The sequence below is a fragment of the Phalangium opilio genome, unplaced genomic scaffold (genome assembly GCF_054372755.1).
Source record: "Phalangium opilio isolate 3A_F unplaced genomic scaffold, DU_Popi_V2 ptg000079l_1, whole genome shotgun sequence".
Taxonomy (NCBI): Eukaryota; Metazoa; Arthropoda; class Arachnida; order Opiliones; family Phalangiidae; genus Phalangium; species Phalangium opilio.
In genome coordinates, this window is record NW_028324187.1 from 1,882,070 (window position 1) to 1,906,013 (window position 23,944).

The window sequence follows — 23,944 nt, forward strand, 5'->3', positions numbered from 1 at the left end:
TCCGGAAGACAGCTAGGCCACGTCTAATTAAAAAGGACCTAGCTAGCTAATTCTGTCCAATTTTGTTTTAAAACAAATTACGGTGTCAAAATTTAAATTTCCGTATACTAAAGGAGGGGGCAATAAAATTCCTTTACAATCAAAAACACCCAAATATAATTAATCAAACTATATATAGCCTATACATTATCCCTTTTAAAAGACACCAGAAATAGTCCCCATTCATTCCACCTCCAGTCTCTAGTTAGGAAGTAAAATTTGGTAGAAAATAAAAGGCTTAAACTCAAAGACTCGAGTTTCGTAAATAGAATAGAAATTTATCTCTTAAAAGCGTGAGACGGCATTTTTCTCTTTTGCAAAAATCCTAAAACTAAAACCAGGACGAAAAGGACAAGCTTGGAGTATAGAAACACAGCAGCAGAGGCTAAGCATGATGCTAGAGTAATCGAATTCGGTTTGGGACGCTACCCCCACATCGATTTATTTGAGCTAGAATCGATCTGGGAAAGTGGCCAAGTAAAGCCAGACCAGGCCAGGCCAGAGAACTCCGTCCGTATACTTCCCTACCAATATCCCAAGGAAAGGGTTAAGGATCCATTTCGACCCTTCTTTTGCTTACGTAATTAAAATTGCTACGTTCGCAGCGTAACTCTAATTTTTCATTATCGAAATATCCATTAAATAATTTGTATCGGAAAAAGAAATATAGATATTTATTATTTTTTTATTTCATAAAGAAATATTTTTATTATATAAATATTTTTCTTTATTATTGATTTCAAATAATAGCTTTGAAAAAATATATGAAAATATAGTCTAAATATGGATGAATTGATTAACGGTTAAATCAAAATTTATAAACTATACCCGCATGTATCGTGTTAGGAGAAAATACAGTATGGAAGAGATCAAATTACCATAAGTTCATAAGATATGTTCCATAAGTTTGTTACTGAGAGCTTGCCATGAAGTGTCGTAGGTCAGAGATTCGAGGTAAAGCGACGCCTGGTGATGCTCTGTCAAAGGTTTAGTACAGACTAAATAGGAAGATGGACTGGAAACCGACAGAGTGTAGCCAATTCTCGCTTGTCGTTCTCGAGCTGTAAGTCTCTAGCAATACGAAGTATAGGTAGTGTCGACATACTTATGGAACATATCTTATAAACCTATGAAATACTAATATTATAAATAGATCAATTTCTCGTCCGTTTCATAGGTCTGAAATTTTTTATACCAATTTATTCCGTCAGCAGTACGGCGATTTTCAGATAAAGTAAAAATGTTCTTCTGATCTTTCTCACATTGTATATTACTTATATTACTTCCACATTCAAAGAAATTGACTGCGAATTTTGTGTTGGCTATTTTCAATTACTTCCCCTTTATAACTCGGGAAATGTTTAACATATTAACTAGTATTATTATTTTCCGGATGAAATTTAGATATCAAAGAACTAAACTAGCGTGGGATTTATCAACAAACGGAAACGCAAAGTCTATATTGAATTTCTTTTATCAAAGTAAAACAGCTATACCCTAGGGTTTATTTGAAATTATATTTAAATATATTATTGTTTGTAGAAACTTCCAGACGTTATTACCCGTGTTTTGTCTGTATTGTTTATATACACTAAAGTATATTCAAGAGATCACAACAATAGTAACACTGCAGTCGGAAGAAATCAGTAAACTAAACTGCATATACCGCATTTTATCATAATTAATGATACTAACTTAAAATAAATCAATTCTTAACTTCTTACAGATAAATTGAAAGTAAATAAATGGCCTTTTTCTATACCGTAAAAATCTTATCTCTATTAAAACCCGAAATACTTAATCCAATGGAAATAAATCATGTTTTCTACATCCAGAGACCACAATTCGGTCAAAATCAATTCTAGGCCTAAAATACGTTTACCCTTAGCAATAAAAACGATTCCAAAATGCATTCGGAATAAGAATTGTCGAATTATATCAATACCCGATAGTGAGGCCTAAAATTCACCTTCAAGAAAAAGTAAAAAATTACGTCTCAATAGACCAAAAACATTCCTATTCATCCCAATAACCTAAACCTCGCACCCATCTCAAAGGACACCACTAAAAAAGGACCTTTCCATTGAAACTACGGATTGACTAAGATGACAACGATAATAGTTAACGACGAGGACGACCATGTTAGAAATGTCATCAAGGTCACCTCCTTACGACATGAAACAAGAAACCGGTTATTTTTTGGAGGGGGGTGAGCAGAAGTGTACAACTCTAAATGGCATCAATGACCCAATGTCGCTAATCGCTGAAAAAAAAGACATACTTGACTTTTTACGAAAAGACCGTGTTTTTTTGCTATATGCGTTTCTGAATTCAAAATTTCACAGTATAGGGGAAACCATAAGTTTATAAGATATGTTCCATAAGTATGACGCTTTCTATACTTCGTAACGCTAGAGACTTACAGCTCGAGCTAGTTCGAGAACTACGAGCGAGTATTGACTACACTCGGTGGTTAATCTTGCAGTCCATATAGTTCCTATTTAGTCTGTACTAAGCCTTTAACAGCGCCCCAGTCACCAGGCGCCGTTTTAAATCGAATCTATGACCTACATCAATCACTTCATGACAAGCTCCAGTTTGTAACCAATGACAAACTTATTATGGAACATACCTTATGAACTTATGGGGAAACTAACTGATGGTAGACCTCCCAGAAGGAGAAGGACAAATTTTCGATATTGGTGTATAATTATGGAAGATTCCCATTTAATAAACACTCTATTAAGGTTACCCTACCGCATTCATTGGGAGGGCCTCTTTTTCCTAAGGGTCTCCCTCTACCTACTCGATATTCGAAATAATACGAGTTTGAAATAATGATTTCGTATCCCTCTATTTTTACTCAATGGTTCTTTGAAAAAGAAGAGGGTATTAAAAATAAGCTAAGAAGGCGTTCTCACCCTAGGTAATGACGTAACTGTCACGTGACAATCACTTTTATTTGAAAAAAACACAAGACAAAACGAAACGAATTGAAAATTAACGCGTGAAGTCGCGAATCAATTTAATGACGTTTTGTTAAAAGATTTCCTACGTCGTAAACCATTATGGCTTGAGGTAAAATATTAATTAAAATAAAAAATAAGAATTAAATGCTGCTTGCTCGAATTACAGGTACGCTATTGTAACTACAGTAGCTTGAAGGGATTTTTATTAAATATTTAATGGATATTAGCAATCCGCGGTAGTTGTCTTTAAACCTTCAAAAGAAAAGAAAACCGACTTAATTTCTTTCAGGGCACAAATTAAGGACATTAATTTATCAAACTAGTTTTCTAGCATAATTTTTTGACATGATTAGTTTGCGGCAAAAAGGGGTCTAATTGCTAAGAAATATACTATTTTAGGTCGTAAAACAAAAAATAATAATAGCTATAAAATAGATAATAATAAAATAATTATAAAATAAACAATAATAAAATAAATAACTATAAAATAAATATTAATAAAATGAAGAAATATAAAATAAATATTAATAAAATGAAGAAATATAAAATAAATATTAATAAAATGAAGAAATATAAAATAAATATTAATAAAATGAAGAACTATAAAATAAACAATAATAAAATAAATAACTATAAAATAGATATTAATAAAATAATTATATAATAAAAATATTATAATAAAGAATAATATAAAAAACAGAAAAAATAAATAATATTATAATAAATAAAAATATAATAAATAGAAAAATAAATAATAATAAAATTAATAGTTGTGAGATGTAGTAAGATCAGCTTTCCTATAAAACTAGTTTCAGTGTCGTTGGTCAAGGGGTTAAATTCTGTACCTATACAGTGAATGAGAGTATATTTTCATACTTCAAATACACCGAAATCAGTAATTTTCAAAATTTCTCGAGACTGGTTCATTCAATGAAAATACAAATGACGTATGTACAAATTATCTTGTCTAACAACGATGACACGAGCCCATGAAATTTCAACATCTCTTTAACGCGAAAGAATTACTTAACTCTTATGTCATGTATAGCCAGAATCAGTAGCTTAATAGCTTTTAGAGCTAAATTACTAAAAATCCGAGAAAAGTAATTTAGAATCTATGCTTAAATAAAAAAGGGAAGAATTCCATTCCGGAATACATCTTTTTTTAAAAGACATTTAAAAGTAAAATTAAAAGTGTAAAAAAAAAAGAAAAAAATCAAAAGAGTTATAGTTTTCTTAAGTTTTACTTCTGCAGGCGAAAGAGCTCACTAATTGCGAGAAGGTCGTTAATCGCTTAAACGGATTCCAAGGATGGGTGAAGTCTTAATTATACGTATTAGTAGGCACGCTTCCTATTCCTACATACTAAGGGCTTAAAAGTAATGAATGATGTATTATAAGCACCGTGTATAATTGCTCTCCAGGAGCAGCACCCGACACAACAACGTGTTTTTTTATTTTTCTTTTTTTCATTTTCTAAATAAATTAAGCAGACTTGATAATTGCTCTACAATTAATTAGAGTTAACTTAAATTTGTCGAAACGTCGACGTTTTAAAAAAATGGAGCGTGAAGAATGGCAAATGGTTATAACAGTTTAAAACAAGATGAACGCAACAGTATTATATTAAGAAGAAAACCTCGCTTAATCTGTCTATCTGTTAGTAACGCATTGACCGAGTTAACTCGCGGAACATGATTAGCGTTGGAAACTTTTAATTATACCTGGGTACTGCATGACGCGCAGTGCAAGGATGATTAAGCATGAAGTGGAAATAGGGTGTCACAAAATTTAAAAGCAAGTGCTTTTATAAAATATGTTTATTTATGACTTCAAGCAAAGTACTATAACGCTGGAAAAAGACATAAGTAAAAAACTATGATAAACCCCTGCAGTCTTAAGCTAAAATTTTTTTTAAGTTCAAAATCATTAGCTAATCTCTTTAAATTATTTCAGCATTTGAACGAAATGATTTTGTAGGCAGATTAACGAACGACGCTTTTAACTTCAACCTTGGACATAATGATTTCATTGTTCTTAGCAACGTTAATGTTGATCGTAAGTTATCACCCCACAATTCAAACAATCTTTGCGTGCAAGTATTTAATATTTCTTTGTAACAGCAACTGGTCCATTCAATTCCAAGGAAAACTTTGTTATCTTGTCATGATAAATCAATAGCCTTGGGTTACCCCGTTATTGAAGCTAATTGCAAGTACTTTTACCACTGTGATGGTAACCAAAACTCGGAGGCAAGGAGATCTGCAAAAATATCCCGTTGCCCGAAAGGGTTGTTTGATTTTAAACTTCAAACATGCGTCAAGCCATCCGCCTCGTTTATATGCGAGGTGACCGAGTTATCCAACTGCAAGGCACCGAAATGCAATTGTAAATTATGCCATTGTCATTCCAACTTGTGCGAAACACGGTGCAGACCCTATATAAACCAGTGGTGTGGAGAGAGACTTCCCAGGTAAACTATAACATTTTTACGATAAGGTAACTGATTTTTTGACAAAATACAAAACAGATATCACTTTAATTAGGATATCCAACTTCGAAGTCTTTGACTGTTCAGACAAATTCCCAGGGGCATCTTACAGCGACCCACAATTTGACTGTCAAGTATACCACACGTGCCATCAGAAGTACATGGGCAGTCCGCTATTAAGAAAAACTCGACAATGTCCTCCAGGAAGGGCGTTTGATCAATTACGACTATCCTGTCAACCTACTGGTACTTTCGATTGTGACAGCGTCACAAAATGGTACTTGATTCGAAGAATAAACGAAAAACCGTCCATACCGTTTCGAGTCTTGACAACGACAGAAATTGATAGGAAACGGATTCCAAGTCAACCACAATCTACTGCCACCATAGTGGAACACGTGGGTGTTAAATCGCACGTTCCGGTAATTCCCACTGTGACAGAAGTAACATCGGTACCAACAAGCAACTGTCCCGAGTATCAGTGTTGTCCGGGTATATGCCCACCTTGTCATGAAATATGTCCCTACGGCATTTGTAGTCTTAGTCAAGAATGGTGCGAAGTATTTTACAAAGGTCCTCAAGACACCAATGAGCCGGATGTGTTTAACTTCGATGATGAAACAGACGAAGAAGTGTCCTTAAATACCCTTGAAAGTTGCAGTGGTAAAGTTCATGGTGGCTTGTACGCGAATATCACAGACAACTGTAAAACGTTTTATAACTGTATCAGTGATTCAATCCAGTTGACGGTAGTTCCGAGACAATGTCCCATTGGGACGTACTTCAATCAAAAAAGACGGATTTGCGATTGGAATTTGAATTTTCCGTGCCGTGACTCTCATTTATATTTTTAAATGTTTTTAATGTTAATGTAATTATTGGAATAAAAAACAATTTTTAAACATCAGCGTATTCATTCCCAGTTGTATGGCAATCCTGAACCCTCTTAAGGGCCATTCACATAATCAAACAATTTTTACCTCCAAATATTTGGGCACGTAAGAAGTTGCCCAGATATTAGTCTCCTAGAAATTGCTTCATATCAATTCAGTTCATCCAGGACGATTTTTAATTCATACCAACCATCTTGTGTGAAGGGCCCTTTAGGAATATCAAATAAGCGTTGCGACTTTGTTATTTCATTTCCTCTCGAAGGTACACATGCAATTCATGCCTGTTTAACCTTAGAGAATCTAATCTTAACTTCAACAGTTTTGAGAAATGGCCACACCACAACAATACAACCACGATCTAAGCGATTGACGCGCAAAATCCAACGGAGCGTTGTTATAGCTCTCTGTTCGAAGAGTTAAACGGCATGATTTTTTTGCAAACTGGTGGAATTTTCGCGTGATTGAAGCCAAATTCAACGTTTCGCCGAGTGTTAGGTCGTTTCACGATTGGTTCAAATCAAATTCGTCCGTTTCTATACTTACAAGAACTCGGGCTCTTCAACACCGCCAGAGAGAGAAAACCTAAAATCTTAGACAGAGCTCTTCTAGCGAGAGCGTTGGTAGCGTCGAGGCGTGAAATCAAAAGGGAAAGGTGCCGTCGAGATTACCGGAGACTTTACGACCCCTTATAAGGGCTCCAGCGAACCCTGAACCCCTCAAAACTAGCCAGACCTGCTAGGACCCAACACGAACGAGTGCATGAATCTATTGAACTATCCCAAGAATAGTAATTGAATCTGCATGGATTGTCTTTAAAATTGAAAAGGGACATATTTCAATTCTTCTTTAAATCGTTGATAAAAAATAGGCTAGAATAACTAACCTATTGACATACGAGATGTTTATACACATTCGTAAAATAATTAAATAACTTCATCCTCAGTCCACCTTCTCAGGTCATATCAGAAGCTTAATAATAATAATAATCTAAGCTTTTGTCTATGAAGGGATATCCACACTAAGCCTGTGGCTTGTTTACAGGTGGGTCCCTTTACAATGCATAGAGGGGTGGTGGCTAGCCCCTATGCCACAGCTAACCTACAGCGCCCTATACTAACTATTACCGTTAACCTCTGCAAGTTTTGATGGAAAGGAGAAACCGGGTTAGACCGCGGAGGAAAACTCCTTTTAACAAGCGGGGAGAGAACTTGCAAACTCTACGCAGAAGGATTTGTTCCCAGATTTTCACCCGGTGCCACAGTCCGGGATCGAACCCGGGATCCTCTTGCTGCGAGGCGAAAGCGCTAACCGCTACGCCACCCCACTGAGTTAAAATAATTCTTTTTCATTATAAGAATTATGTCCCATTGTAAATAATGGGTTGCAGTCCAGTGTATACCCGACTGGGATGGTTTTACTTCAACTAAATGCACGTCTGCTCACGTTGATAAGTAGATGGATGCGACCGCAAAAATCAGAAAGACGTGAAATTGGAAGTGGTTTTATGAGCTAATCTCCGCCAAAAGCTCTTCTAATCAAAGTTATCGAAGAGTAGTAGCTATATACTCTGGACTCTAGAACACTGGGAGAAGGTATAATCCCACCCAAAGTTTAGGAGGGAAAAGGGTTATGCCCCGTGCCGTTTTTCCCCGAATGAAACCTATCCAAGCTTATAAAAAAAGAAAATCCTCTACACTCTGATCATACTGGTATGGTCACTGATGTGATCCCATATTCTCTGCTAGGCTTTAGTTGCATGGGTACTTCCGTTTCGCTGTTTCAGCTAGGGAATTAAGATTCCGGGAAATCAAAACTGGGGATTTCAGAATGGCAAAGTTTATTCTTGCACGTGCTTTAATTTCATCCTAGGATGATGATTTGACTAAGCCTAATAGCGCGAACATTTCCCGCCAAATATTCCGTTGCGTAATCTCAAAATCAATCATTCAATTTCATCTTTGAATGAACAAAAATATCATAATATCAAGAAGTGAGGCTGCACGAGTGAACGCTTGGTACAGTACCAATTGACACCAACCCATATGCTTTGACAGGCTTGTGGCAAATATCCTTTCGACTAGTACGATTGATACCATTTACACCAGGAGGTCAGGCCACTTACTACTGCACTTTGACCGTTAAGTATAGCCTGGCCTCCTGGTGTAAATGGTATCAATCCTCCTAGTCTGAAATTCTGACAGTCATACGTTAGACAAATTCAGATATTACTTCGAATACTACACGCATTGCTGGATAATGACGGAAATGAACGACTATAGCGGTTCGTCCTCTGTAGCGAGCGAAAAAGGAAAAGGCGAATTGATTTATCGAGGCAGCGAACAAGACGTAGTAGAAGTCTAGGACAAACATTGGGAGCGCGGGCCACTTTTGTCTGTCTCCTCTTTTTCGTCTTTTCTCTTTGCCTAGCTTATTCTCTCTTCTTTATCACGTAGGTCTGCCGCACTGGCATGTACTATATAGATGGTATTAAGGTCCCGAGAATGCTTTTAAGGCTTCGATTACGGTGCATTGTTGGGCCCGGGTAACGTAAACGTATGCCCTCCTCACTCTAGGACGTTAAGTGCCACCGATCTTCCTCCGTTGTTGTTTTTATTCTTTTGTTTTTAGCTTGTGAACCCCTTTCCTTTGTTAGGAATAAATCAAAACGAAATGGCGTTGGGAGAAGCCGGGCGGCCACCTGCCACAAATAACTACGTCGAAAACGAGTCGTGAGTTTATTTTTACACATTTTTTTCTTTTTTCAAAGCCCAACTTCTATTTCACCGAAGAATAACAAAGTTTGGGAAGAGATAATCTCATTCCAATCTATATTCCAATAACAAAATAACGCCCACATAGAGAAAGAAGAGTAGTAAAATTGCTTTAAGTAAATGTATGTATGTACTTCTAACAAAACGCAAATTTTGGTAATTTGTAGGTTAAGGTGTATATGTTGGTGTCTACAATCGACAGTGATTTCTTTTGGCTCTGAAAGGGTCTCGTACTTGTCAGAAATTCAACGGATGCGTTTTCGCTCTTCGCAAATAACTCAATCAAGTCTTTCACTCTTCTTCGTTTGGCGCGAAAAACACTCCCCTTCTACGCTGCGTCTATTTATCAGTGTACGAAGTTTGTTTGGCATTGAGATAGGTTCTGTCATAAACATATCATACTCTCCATAAGTATCGGTCTAAAGAACTGGGCGCATTTATCGTGATACTATTTTTCTCATTCTCCTAGATGTCTCTCTTCCGCCGATACTATAAACTCCTTCGGTAGTCCTATACTCAGACACTATAGGGTTAGGTTCAGCCTAAACTGTGCTCTGTTAGTACACCGGTATATCGTCTCACTAATTTTCTCATCCTCCTAGATCACAGTAGGCCATGTCTCTCTTCCGCCCATACTTTAAACTCCTTCGGTAGTCCTATACTTAGGCACTATAGGGTTACGTTCAGCCTAAACTGTGCTCTGTTAGTACACTGGTATAGTGTCTCACTAATTTTCTCTTCCTCCTAGATCACAGTAGGCCATGTTATTTCTCTTCCTCCGATACTATAAACTTCTACGGTAGTCCTATACTTAGGCACTATAGGGTTAGGTTCAGCCTAAACTGTGCTCTGTTAGTACACCGGTATAGCTTCTCACAAGTTGAGTATTTTGGTAAACTTAGTGCCGGTTTTCCGCGTCAAGCCTTTTAAAAGAATGTAAAGACGCGCGAGAGATAGAGATAGAGAGAGAGAAAAGCGTGAAAGAAGAAGAAGAAGTCCTGTATGACTTGGCGGTTGCAACTGATTATCGAAAACAAAGAACGTGCCCACTCATCAGAAACGGATGTTTATCCTTAAGACACACGCGTATACGAAAGGTTCGTCGCACTGTTGTGATGTTTGAAGACTATATAGGCATAGGAAAAAATCAACCACAATGTTATGAATGTGGATTTATAGTACCAAGGAACAATATTTTGGTTGTAGACAAGGTTTTTCTGATAAGTTTGCCATCCATAAATTAAGGGGGATGTTCTTTGGGTGCACGATTTTGAGTCGAAAATGTAACTTCTATCTCCATTTTGTTTGACCTAAAGGACACTGTTTTCGAGTTATGATTTGATGAGTGTTTTAGGGAAGACCCCTTAATTAAATTACAAATCATTGTCTTAATCAGTTTCTTAATTAAATTCAAGGGGTCATCCGTAAAATACTCTGGACAATCGTAGCCCGAAAACTGTGTCCCTTAGGACAATCAAAATGGAGATAGAAGTTACATTTTCGACTCAAATAACATCCCCCTTCATTTATACCAGACTTATAATAAAGTTGATAAAAATGTTAATACTCAATACCGTTTTCTCGCCTTTATGAGGTATTATTATCCCAATGCCCCAAAATATTGCAGTAGAAACAAAAGAAAAAACAAACTAGGATGTATACAGAACGTTATATGTCTAAGGTAACTGCAATAAATCAATGTCTTAACTCTTGACCGACTGGATGAGGTTCAACCCTTTCTCCATCGAAATTGAGCAGCATTCTTATAAGATACGAGCAACCAACGGAGAAATTGATCGGTACAAAAAAAAATTTTCGTTCGTTTATTTTTTTATTTTTTTAGTCGTTGTTAGGAAACACGATAAGTCTAATGGTTCTCGTCTTCCCGGGTTCAGTGTACAGTTAGCGGTGTTACTAGCTACAATTTTGCGAACGGGTTAAATGTACCAGCAGTTCTATAAGCAAATAAATGAAACCCTGTAGAATTCCTTTGGACAATCTTTTTTCTTGGATGAATATGGGCCAATGGAAAAACAGATTGTTACAGTATGAGAGATGCGTGCGTCATAGGTTCGTAGTTTGCGTCTGTCTGTCTTTCTTCGGTTCAGTTCAAGTCTGAACAGTCAGGACTCGCGTATTATACAGATTTTTAAATTCTAAGTAATTTTCTGCGGTTTGTTGTGAGTACAACTCGACTAAAACTAGTTTAATTCAATTCAGTTCAGACAAGAACCCGTATAAGTCGTATGAGAATCTGCCATTCACGAGAGGGTACATTTGTACCATACTGTACGTTTGCAAATATGGCATTGAACCATAAGGAACCCGAGAATAATGTTGGAAGCAAAAACTATACAATGGTTCTACAGCCCAATTTTATCTTATGAATTATGTTCTTGTGTCTTATATGGGTTCTGGATTGAGAAGAAGATAATCAAAATTGACTCTTAAATTCATTCCCCATTCTTTATCTAATCCCGAAATTCTTGGCAAAATTTTAGAGACGTTTCTGAAACCCGGCCGGGACTAGTTATTTCAAATTGAAGAATCTTACGTTCGTTCATTCGATGAAAGAAAAATTTAAAGAAAAGAATTTCGAGGCGGCGAGGAAATTTAAGAATGACGATAAATTATTTTTGCACGCAAAAGATAGCGATTGTCTATAATGGGGAGGCCGAAGCCGGGTCTCTTCTTTTTATTTTCCCAATCATTAGTTAAAATGGCCGGGAGGGAGAAGAACGAAAACGATCCATACCAAAGAGACCTACGTAGGCCTAATTCGATTTTTTTTGAAACTTGGAACAAGTCCATCGAAGTTTTTAATCAAACTCGTTAGGCCTTATGGCGAGAAGAGACGCGTTAGTGGTTGGATTTGGATACGACTATTCATTTTTATTTTTTTTTTTTAAGTACTAACGAGGGGTATTTTAAATTATTACACCTTTGAGGACACGAAATGGTATTGCGACTTTCTCCAAAATGGATGAAAGTATTGGCGGTTGTCGCGAAAAACAAGTATAAAAAAAATGATAAAACTCACCACAAAATGTCCTTTAAGAATGGCACCAGCTTGGCCTATGTAAAGAGTCGACGCTGAGTCGAAAACTAAACTTTTTGGTATTCGATTTACATAAACGCTGCCGTATTCCTCGCAGTTGAGGTACAGTGTCACTTTGTGGTGAAGAACTTTCAGGGCAACTCTATAAGCAACAAAAATTATGCGCTTCAGTATCGTGATACATCACGGACAATTTTAAGCCAAGGCTTAAGTTTCTTAGGCCTTGGACCTTTACACTTATGGGCACTAAAGATGCGAATTCTGAGAGAAACAGGCGCGCTAACTGTGGAATAGTTAAGATCCGGTGGGTCACTAGAAATGGGGGAGGAAAACTCAGAAAAATGGCGGGTGCTCTACGTGATTCGTCTGAAGTAGACTACCCGCCATTTTTCCGAGTATTCCTTCCCCGGACCTGAACTGTTCCACAGTTAGAGCTCCTATTTCTCTCATATTTCGCATCATCCTTGCTAAATGAACTCATTAGCTTAAAGGCTTAAGTTCCTTAGGCATTGGACCCTTATAATTCTGGGTACTAAATTAACCCATTTGCTTATCATTTTATCATGAACAATTCTGAGTCAAGGCCTTGAACCTTCATAATTAAGGGTATTAAAATGAACCAATTACTTACTTTGACCACTCGTTGGTTAATTCCGGTATCTCAAAACTGGCTATTTTCTGCGATACCAAATGCATATCAACATCGGTGTAAAATAGGGTCAGATTCTGCGAACCGTCATCTGCTACAGGACTCAAGTAAACACCCAATTGGATAACGGTTTCGGATGGATGTACGACTGTGTAAAAATAGTTTGTTTAATTGACAGTCCACGAGTTAACGGTGCTGGGAAGATTTAATTATCTCTTACCGGCGAAAAGGTAGCCACCATTTCGACTGTCAGGACGGAACTTGGCCAAAATGGCAAAGTTTTTGAACAAAGTTTGCGGTAAGTAACGAAGGTACAGCGTTTTGATGTCGGCTTCTTCGTTGAAAAGGAAGGCAGGGTGACCTTCCGGTCCTTCAATGACCCGGACGGATTCGTCATTAGCCGGAAATGGAATCGGGATTGCTTCCAGCAAATCAATTTCCGGTCCAAGGCGTTCCTCTGTTAAAATACGAAAACACGTATTTATTGTACACATAATATGACTTAATTGAAATCATAAAGAACTATTAAATACTCTATAAAAATAAGCCAAATACTAGAATGTTATCATAACTTCATGTGTATTCGTGAAAATTTTGAGAGAATGTGTTCAACAGCGAGGATTCCTGTGTTGGGTGAAGACCGACGCAAGTTGATAAAATTGTCTGCTTATTTGCTAGCAATCTCTCGATTTCAAAGACAATTAAAGTGACTACGAAGTATTGCCCCCCCCCTTGAAAATTTGAGACACGACTCTATTTACTAAAGTAGCCAATCATTGCTAATTCGTCATCGATCTATTGATACCCAAAGACCAGAAAAACTGTTTAGTCGAAGGGACACAAAACTGATAATTGTTTGCCTTTATTTCAGTTACTTCCAATCTGATCAATATCATCGACAGTTAATCAGTCACAAATGTAAGGCGTGATCAAATAACCAATCATATACGACGTTGACCAACTTCTTCAATCACCAGGGAGAAAAAACATACCAAGAAGGTCTCGGAAGGAGCAACGTGCCTCTTTCACTTTCAAAAAGCGAGGGCCTCCTAAATACGACGTTTCTTTTCAATTTCTCTCTAAGATATTCGTGACCCGAAAGACGGCTCGCCATCTGAAGGAAAGATCTACAGGCAAAACCCTCATCGTTAAAAACCTATTAAGCTTCTATTTTCTTGGCAAAGAACCCTAGGCCCCATCTATCGAAATAATAACGTATTTTTCTCGAAACTTTTTAATTTAAGAGCGGTAAAAAAACTAAACAAAACTGATCCTTATTCGCTCATGCGCATTGGATCAAGATGAAGCTCTTTTCCAATATAAAAAAAAAATTGTTATCACGTCTTAGATTACCAGATTAGACTTTGAAAAGGGAGAGTGACCCGGGGACCAAATTCGCTTCGGTCTGGAATCTTTACTCAATTTAATAGACTCCATTTCGGCAAATACAAGCCTCCCATGACAGTGACATAATTAACGCCTCAAATGTTTGCTAAAGTATAATAATACTTCGATCTAGAAACTAAATACCATACACTAGTTCACATTTCAATAAATACAAGTTTCCCATGACAGTGGTATAATGGGGCCGTAAATGACTGAAGTAATAAAAAAACACTGTATATTTATTTTGAGTATGATAAACTTACAGTAAAAACAAAAACAAACTATAGCAGTAGCACAAGCATATTTCAAAACTTTACATTCACCATCACTTAAGTGTGGGTCAATTGTTTTTATCCCACTAATCCCGAGTCCATCAGGCGCAAAACGTCTCAACAAAAATACCGTTAATAGCTTCGCAAATTGCTCTATCTAGTCAATAAAGCGAATTCGATTCACCATAAGCCTCGTCATTGTAATATAAACCAACGCAACTAAAGTAAGAGAAGCTTAGTGCCAGTTGTGGCTTATACCTTCAACGCACATTAGTTCCAAATTCACGGACGCTTCGGTTATAAAAGGGGTAATCCGTCTCGTGCAAAACATTATAGGGAGTTTAAATAACGTTAGGCACGCGACTATCCTTTATTAAGAGACTACGGATATCACCCAAATTAGCCTGTCCTTGAAGACCGGACACATCAATCCAAAAGCTGCACGAGCTATTTCGACGCCACCCTTCTTTGGTCATATTGCAAATACAAAAAGGATTGAATAATCATCCAGTGTAATTTGACCCATAGAAAAAGGTCTATCAATGTTCGGAAAAACCTAATAATAAAGTCAAACCTTAGTATAAATATTATCATAACACTATAACACTCTCCATAAGTATTGGTTTGCCTGTAGCATCCTTCAAACCGGAGTTTAAGAGAGAAAAGCGCGGGGGTAAAACTCTACCTTCAATGTCTCGTTTGGGCGCCTGCGTTGTAGACGTTCTAAAAACTGAGAGTGCGCAGAGACGGCTATGGATTAAACCTCCCTTGTATGTCAAGGTACTGATACCCCCTTTTTTACGTCGAAAGGCTCTATAGAGGCGTGGTATAAGTAGACCGAAATTCATTCCTAGGTGATGGTTAGTTTATAAAGAACACTAGTAACAAATATTCTTTCCACCCAAACTTTTTGGAATATTACTTGGTTATGATACTATCCCACACAATATTTTAGTTTCCTTACTTTCCCTTCATTCAAAGACACTCCGCGAACAAATTACTGGCATAGTAAGGCTAGACGACCTCGTTATTCATCAAAGAGGTTTAGCACGCGCCAAATCCCTCCATCCGATCATCCCCGGACTGCCAAAAACCCTTCCTCATCTTTTCTTGAAAGAGTTGATGACCGAAAAGGGATCTCAATTTATTTTTTTATATTTCTTACTAAACAGGGCACGTAGGTGCAGGGTATCAGCTAGGGTTTTACTGAAGTCTTTTTAATGTCTCAATCAGAATGGTTATATTTAACGACGCTTCATATATAATAATGTGATATAATGGCATTAAAATCGGTAGGATCTGTGTGCATTTGAATTTTTGAAAATTTCCTCACGATCCTTTTAGATTCGATTTCCCATAAAAGGCGTAAGTTTTACTTTTTAAAGAAATTAAACTCAAAGGGAAACTATAACAAAAAAAACTGATCAGGTATTCAACGGATGATCTTAAACATTTTAAACTGCAGCGGCAGTTTGTTTAAATAGAAATTGAAATTTCAGTCCGCGTTTGCATCCAGTTTTCTCTTTCCTCGTTTAAAAGAAAGCTACATACGACCATAAGTTAATAATAAGATATGTTCACCATAAGTTTGTCCCTGGTTACAAACTGGAGCTTGTCATGAAGTGATTAATGTAGGTCATAGATTCGAGGTAAAGCGACGCCTGGTGACTGGGGCGCTGTTAAAGGCTTAGTACAGCCTAAATAGGAAGATGTAACTGGTTATTCCAAAATTAACCGAGTGTAGGACTTCAATTTTCGCTTCTGTCGTTCTCGAACTAGCTTTCAGTAAGCCTCTAACATTACGAAGCATAAGAAGTGTTATACTTATGGAACATATCTTATGGCACGACTAAGAAAGCAAACTTTTAAAGCATTCCCAAGAAAATTTACATTCTCAAGGTAAACCCTGGTAGAATATTGGAATACCGTTTTTCTCCAATGGCGGTAAGACTTTTCTTAAGACTGTACCGCTATATCCCGGTAAGAGAAAACAGTAAATATATAAAAACAAGGCGTTCGAGACCCATTAAGTGGATTTCCTAGAAAAGGGAATACCAGGAGATGTTGGGAAATCCCACTGTCCTGATACGTACACCAAATCATCCGACCAATATACTTTCCCCCAAACAAAAACCTTTAGACGGACCAAGTAGTGATATCTAGTTTATTAGGGAGATGGTATAAGATGCCTAAGTAATCGCGCGCCATAGTCCCAGTCCCCCTTTCAAATTACAAGGGGGGACGTAAAAGTAGGCCGGGCTATTTCGCCTCTCCTCAGTCGGAAAATACGTAATTTTCGTCATTCGCGTCGCGCTGACGTGAGTTTTCAAGAACCAATGAGATGCTGGTTGTAATTTAGAGGTCGGGATTAACTACGGACCTACGTTTGGACTGGAGATAAAGCTGGAAATGTGGCGAATTTATACCTTCTCCCTAATAAACTAGATATCACTTCTTGGACGGACCTAGAAAATACTGAAATACTCTAGTATACATGCAGTTCTCCACGTGGCTTATCGTAAGCCAGAATCATTTCGGTTAAATCTCTCGCATCACTCTCAAAACCTAATCGCCTACGACAGAAGTATAGCCGAATACTATACTATTTGTACGTAAAAAATGGGCTATTTCCTTTGCAGCCTAAACAATTCTAAATACCTCGATAAAATCAAAGGCAGACGAAAATCGGTCTCATCTTCCAGCGAAAAAGCCCTACCAATTCGAATAAAAAATTACTCTTTATTTTTCTATTCCCTAGCCTCACTTCAGGGCAGGCTTCAGATTTCCGAGTGTGATACCAAAGGATAGAAAAATGGCATTGGGTAGCAAAAGAAAAAAAAAATAAAGGTTTTCTATGAATCCTTATTTTTTTCGGGACTTTTTTCTGTTGGCCTTATTCCTTTAGTTTGGGCCTTCCTCTCTATAGATTTAGGGATCCTTTTGGCCCCATTGAGTGTATACGTGAGATGGCAAGATGGGCTTAAAGCTCAATTTACTTTGATCTCCTAAAAACCTATTTGGATGCTAAACGTGGGTAAGATAACCTAGCTTGTTAATTTGAAAGGGACCTCCTCCAAATGATTAATTGTGCTAATGGATTTAAATATTTTGTGTTTCAAGTAAGAATAACGTGAAATTTTCATAGTTACGATAATATATTAGAGCAGGAAGCGATATCGTAGGTCCGGAGTTAATCCCCGCCTCTAAATTACAACCAGCATCTCATTGGTTCTTGAAAACTCACGTCAGCGCGACGCCAATGACGAAAATTACAGTCATATTTTCCGACTGAGTAGAGGCGAAATAGCCCGGCCTCCTTTTACGTCCCCCTTGTATATTGAAAGGGGGACTAGGACTATGGCGCGCGGATACTTAGGCATCTTACACCTTCTCCCTAATAAACTAGATATCACTTCTTGATTAGAGTTTATGGTATAGATGCTACTTGTTAAGGTGTATGATTAAAATAGTTTGAAAACGGAGCTATCAAAACGGCCGAAGAATTTCTCTGTATCTCTTTTCTTATTAAACTAGAGTTAACACGATCAAGATTGAAAAAACACTTTTTCATTTTTGTAATTAGCCTAATTACTCCAGTCATGATTGTTGTAAACCCGACAAAGGTCTTGTTGTTGGAAAGATAATAATTAGGGCTATAACGGGGAAGTAAATTCATAATATCCGGTTCCAACTTAATTCCACTGCCCGGAAGCAAATTTCAGGGGCAAGGACAAGGCTATAATTTTACTTCCGTATCTTAAACAGTAAAACAATGTTTGTTACTTTCAAGGGCTAAGTAAATATTACACAACTGTTGGACGAAATGGCATACATCTTAAGGTATTTTGGACTAATTTCGTTTTTAATATAGATTAAAAGTGAAGTCCTTCTTTTAGATGCGTGGGAAGATTTACGCTGACTTTTATGATATTTGATCTTATAACTCGAGAATTTGTGTGGTTTTCTAGGAAAACTCTCGAAAATAAAAGGGAAGTAAGATAAAACGGCGGGCATTTCTCGAGTTTCCTCCTTAGAGGATAAAAGAAAAAGAAAAATCTTTGGGAAAAGAGCGTGTCTTAAGCGTGTTCGGACTTCGAGATGACCGTAATAGGCCACTTTTTCATTCCCCGCGTCCACTAAAACAACCTTTGACTATATACACCACCCTCTTTTATGTCCCTATCTGATATCTCATCGTATCGGATAAACCAAATAAATAAATAAAAAAGGCACTTTGCCACACTGAAAATCGATCTATGAGACAAAAATGAAAACGTTGCCACTAAAATCTATATTGTAAAAATACACGGGGTTATGTATGGCCAAGAAGTAATATCTAGTTTATTAGGAAGAAGGCATAAATTCGCCACATTTCTAGCTTTATCTCCAGTCCAAACGTAGGTCCGGAGTTAATCTCCGCCTCTAAATTACAACCAGCATCTCATTGGTTCTTGAAAACTCACGTCAGCGCGACGCGAATGACGAAAATTATGTATTATCCGACTGAGGAGAGGCGAAATAGCCCGGCCTCCTTTTGAAAGGGGGACTGGGACTATGGCGCGCGAATACTTAGGCATCTTATACCTTCTCCCTAATAAACTAGATATCACTTCTTGGTATGACATAACGCGTCAGAAATCGAAACCGATTTGTAGACAACTTTGATAGCGTAACTGTTCTTGTATCTCCACCGGTTTCTAACCAATGACGAAGCTCTAGAGGTATAAATAAATATCTACACTTTGAAGATGTTAAAACGAAAATAAAAGAAAACTTTGAAATCTAAATTCGGATTTCGCAGTCAATGGATTCAGGGCTCGAGTATAAGTTAAATGACGTATGTGTGCTCTTTACGTTCTTTTCTTTATTTTTCCCGCCATCCCGACGTTTTTTGGCGGGAAAAAGGGTTCCAAAACAAAGAAAAATTGCACGAGAGAAAGTACTTTACCAGGATCCGACACCGGGTCTCTAACAAATGGTAAAAAGAGGTTTTTTTCTTGGCAACACTCCTAATGGGTCAAAACAAAAGTAAAATATTCATTTGTTAAGGGGGGAGGGGTACTATTAGGTCCTATATCTAATACAGGACTTCTTATTCTAATGGAGCCAAAGGCGTAAAACAGTATAGGTAATATCATAACCTTAAACGCGTAAGGATGGGCCTGCCGTAGGGGCTAATTATCGGCATTGTTCTTGCGACAGACTGGTGCGCCATCTATGTTTCAATGATTCAAATTTGACAAACCGAAAGTCCGAAAAGGAATAAACACATGGTCTACTGTGGTTTCCTTCCTTTGGTCGAGGGAGATATAGATAAAAGTAGGTCATGTCTTAAATTGTATCCGGGGAAAATGCACCACCAGGAGGCGCGACAAAACGACCAATACATCGCATGCTCGTAAAGCAAGACCCCTCAGTCCCAATCTTACAGAGAATATGATAGACTTATGGCAGAACTATATAGACAATTATTAACCTTAACCAAAAGGTGTTTCACACATATTTTCGTAAATTACATTGAAATCCATTTTTCCAATTGATCGTAACCCAAGGGTTACTACCCTATAAACCGCGCCTGGAAAATCCACGAAATAAAGTTAAAAGTTTCTAACCCTTTAAACTCTTGAATAGAGTAAGTGAAGCGTTTAATACCAACGAACGATTAAAGGCCTACTTTTCCTCAAAAAAAAAAGCCCAAAAATCCGTGAAGCTTCGTTTGGAGTAGACGACCCGGAATAACACTTGACTCAAGCGTATGGAGAATAAAGTTTTAAAGTTTTAAGAAACTTGGCAGATTTTCTTTTATTTTTCTATCAAAAAAATACGTCTAACCCTTTAAATATAAGAAAACAATCGTCTGATGGGAGGAAAACGGATAGAGATAGAAGAAAACGTTAGGCCTAGTTCCCATCCTCCTGGATTGATGCGGGGAAAAAAGGAGTTCAAGAAAACAGACAGCCTATAACCCTTTAGTTTCTTTCCAACGTCGCGATTTTTTGTTCATCTCGTATATTTCAGCCAAAAGTCTCGACGTAGTTTTTTTTTTATTTTTTATCGCTAAAGCGGTTTGAACTTTGGGAAAAGTCGAAGAAAGGATTTTATAGGTTTAATATTAAGGTATACGATGCACCTTGATCACTAAAATTCAAACTCAAATATAGGCCTACAACGTGGAAGAGAAGAAAGAGATCAAAACAACGCTTATATTGTCTGAAAATCACATGCCACCGCCACTGGAGGAACTTTCTAGTAAACTGTAGACAAAGTAGTTATATCGGAAAATATGGGAAATTGTTCAAAGAACTATATAAAATTTATATATATTTTTAGTAAAATAAGAACTCTATAACGAAAATCCAATCGAATAAAAATAGTTCATTTTGATTGCCTATATATAGTTTTCCATTAGATGATCGGTTTCATATGGGTTGAAACTCTGATGGAGTTCAAGAAGATGAATTCTAGTAAATCCAATGGTAGCCTTCCGAAAACTGTACAGTTCTTATAACTATAATCATAATTGTATCATAATATCCGTAAGTGTAGGTATAAAGAATATTTCCAACGATCACCCATCTTTTATAAAAGGATAGAGCTGGGCGTGTCGTGGTTCGTGGATGTTTGTTCTCGTAGACGAGCGGCCGTCTACTGATGGAGAATTTTCTTTTCCATAAACAAAACCATCACCCACTATGATGACCTCACTGTCTGCCAGTACTTGAAGTAACAGGCGGCTCCATTCCCACCCCTAGCATGCTGGCTAACCTTCTGAACACGAATTTAACCTCGCCAAAGGCAGGAACCAGTCAGAACTTATGCACTAGGTTCCATTGGTTCCTGCCTTTGACTTAACTAGCCTTTACCAACCTTAGCTACTGTGTAGTAGAAAAGTCATCTTTAAGGGGCATAAACGGAGCCACCCTTTGCTTTAACTGCCTCGACAAAGGAAGGAAATGTTTCCGTTTAGAGGTGAAATCTTTCAAATATAGATGGCGCTGTAGTCCTAAATTTTTTCTCTCAGAGACAATGAAGTAAGCCCAAGGAAGACCCATACTTATGAAGAGAATGATAGAGTTATGATATAATCATTTTCGACGAATTCGAAACACATATAACCAAATTTTTTTTTCAATAAAAAAAATGTAAATTTGTGTCTAGCACCTGAATGCAAAATATCCCTCCGAAAGTAACATCTGCCTTCAGTCTATAGACTCATTCAGTCATATCTCTTCTTAAAAATCCTTATACCACCAACGCGAGAAAAGTAAATAATGTAGAAATTATCCGCTAGATATGACACCTTCGTGAGTCACGTGTCTTGAAAAGATGGGGTAGATCATGGTCTCCGTGACTTCAACCCCTTAGTCTTTAAAATTCAAACGCCGGTTAAATTGAATTTTATACAGTTTGATATTAAATAACCATCCATAAATAATTCATTAAATATTATGAAAAACGGAAACTAAAACTCTTTTAACTTAAGACCTGGTTTGTATAAAGTGAAAAAAAAAATAATAATAATAACTTCACGTTTCATTACGAAATAAGGCCTTGGATCGCGAGAAAATTATCTTAACCAAAATTATCCTTTTAATCATTTTATTATTCAAATTTTTTTTAATTAAAATAGTCACACCTCAGACTTGGTTAATGATATTCTTTGGTGTCGACCGATTAAATACCATTGAATTGGAGAGAAAATTGGAGGTATAGTTTAAGTCATTAAAACTAATTAGCGGCGGCCCTATCAAAGATCTAATAATGGGGAATCAAAATCTTAACTGGCCTTAAACTATACGAGGGAAATTGACAATTTAAAGGGAATATGAAATACTATAAATACTTTTCTCCTGGCGTACAGAAATTAGAGTTTTCAACGCTCTGTCCAAGATGGGGTCCGCGGGCAACCAGAAGATTTTATTTTGGTATTTTTTTTTTAATTAATATTACCTTTCATTCCATATTATTAGGAACAGAAATTTGGTTTTTCAACGCTTGATCCAAGTTGGGGTTCGCGGGCTCCACAAAATACTATTTTTTTAATATTTTAATTATTATTATCTCTTTCAAAGGTTATTCAACCGATTAAAGGTTTTTTTAATTGAAATGGCATAGCCTAACGGGTGTCAATAAAAGGGATGGAACCACACAGTCGATGGGAATTTATTTTCTAAATTACGTTTCAATCTCTCTTTAAAATCCGTTTTCACAAAAGTACAGCGGGATATGTCAAGGTCTGAAAACAAGTCGAAGGACAAATGAGAATGGCGCCTAAACACAAAATCACAATTTATAACCTCTCACTTTACTTTTTTATTTCATTCTTAAAGGGAATATTACCTTTTCAGGAACGCGACGAAATAAAAAAAAAACGCTTAATCAGTTTGAACAAAAATTTGAAAAAGAAAACTTAAGAGTCCACAATATCAAGAGAGCAGGCAATATTCCCTTTACGCTTAAAACATTTCTCAAATTTTCAATTACAAATTGTCGTTAAATTCCTTTTTAGCAAATACTTTTTAAAATTAATATTTTTAAAAGTAACCTAACAAGTTTTTATTTTGGCAATACCACGAAGTAATTATTTTCAAATCAGGTATGTTCAACGTATAGTAACCGATAGTCGTAATTAATTTAATGATTGTTATTAAAATACTTAAATATATACTTCATAAATGGCACAGAACAAAATAGCGAAACGAATTTAGAATTAACGGTTTTTTAAATTTTTTTTTCAGATAAGCTACGTTTCCTAATTTCATTAATTCGGCGTTAAAGTATATAGATTTATATATATAAATGATTGGGGCTCAACTTCACTTCACTTCACGCCTAATCAAAGAGTTAATAACAAGGTTTAAACACGCGATATGCATCCATGGTACTAAAGTCAATTAGGATAAAAGACAGCAGCAGCAGCAGTCTGGGTCGTATAGTTTCTTTTCCAATTACTTAGTTTTAAAGAGTAACACCCACTGTTTGGCCTCGCTAGAAATAGATACCACCCTGAAAAACGTCTGCCGTGATACGTTTCACTTTTTTATATACATATATATACACACCATAAGGTTATGAGATATGTTCCATAAGTATGACGACACTATATATTATACTTCGTAATGCTAGAGACTTACTTAGAGCTGGTTCGAGGAAGACGAGCGAGAATTGAAGTCCTACACTCGGATAATAATAATAATAATCTAAGCTTTGCCTATAAAGGGATTTCCACACTAAGCCTGTGGCTTGTTTACAGGTGGGTCCCTTTACAATGCATAGAGGGGTGGTGGCTAGCCCCTATGCCACAGCTAACCGACAGCGCCCTATACTGACTATTACCGTTAACCTCTGCAAGTTTTGATGGAAAGGAGAAACCGGGTTAGACCGCGGAGGAAAACTCCTTTAACAAGCGGGGAGAG

General features: G+C 36.9%; 1 protein-coding gene across 4 annotated transcripts in view; it reads right to left on the reverse strand.

Moving 5' to 3' along the window:
* The window catches only part of Mp (collagen XV/XVIII-type protein multiplexin), a 96,598-nt gene that overhangs the window by 49,603 nt on the left and 23,051 nt on the right, over window positions 1-23,944 (reverse strand). For all 4 annotated transcript variants that reach the window (XM_089845538.1, XM_089845536.1, XM_089845537.1 and 1 more), the window contains exons 3-5: window positions 13,091-13,327; window positions 12,853-13,018; window positions 12,204-12,363 (exon numbers count right to left, since the gene is read on the reverse strand). In XM_089845538.1, coding sequence (XP_089701664.1) covers window positions 12,204-12,363; window positions 12,853-13,018; window positions 13,091-13,327 — 563 coding nt within the window. The remainder of the gene's footprint in view (window positions 1-12,203; window positions 12,364-12,852; window positions 13,019-13,090; window positions 13,328-23,944) is intronic.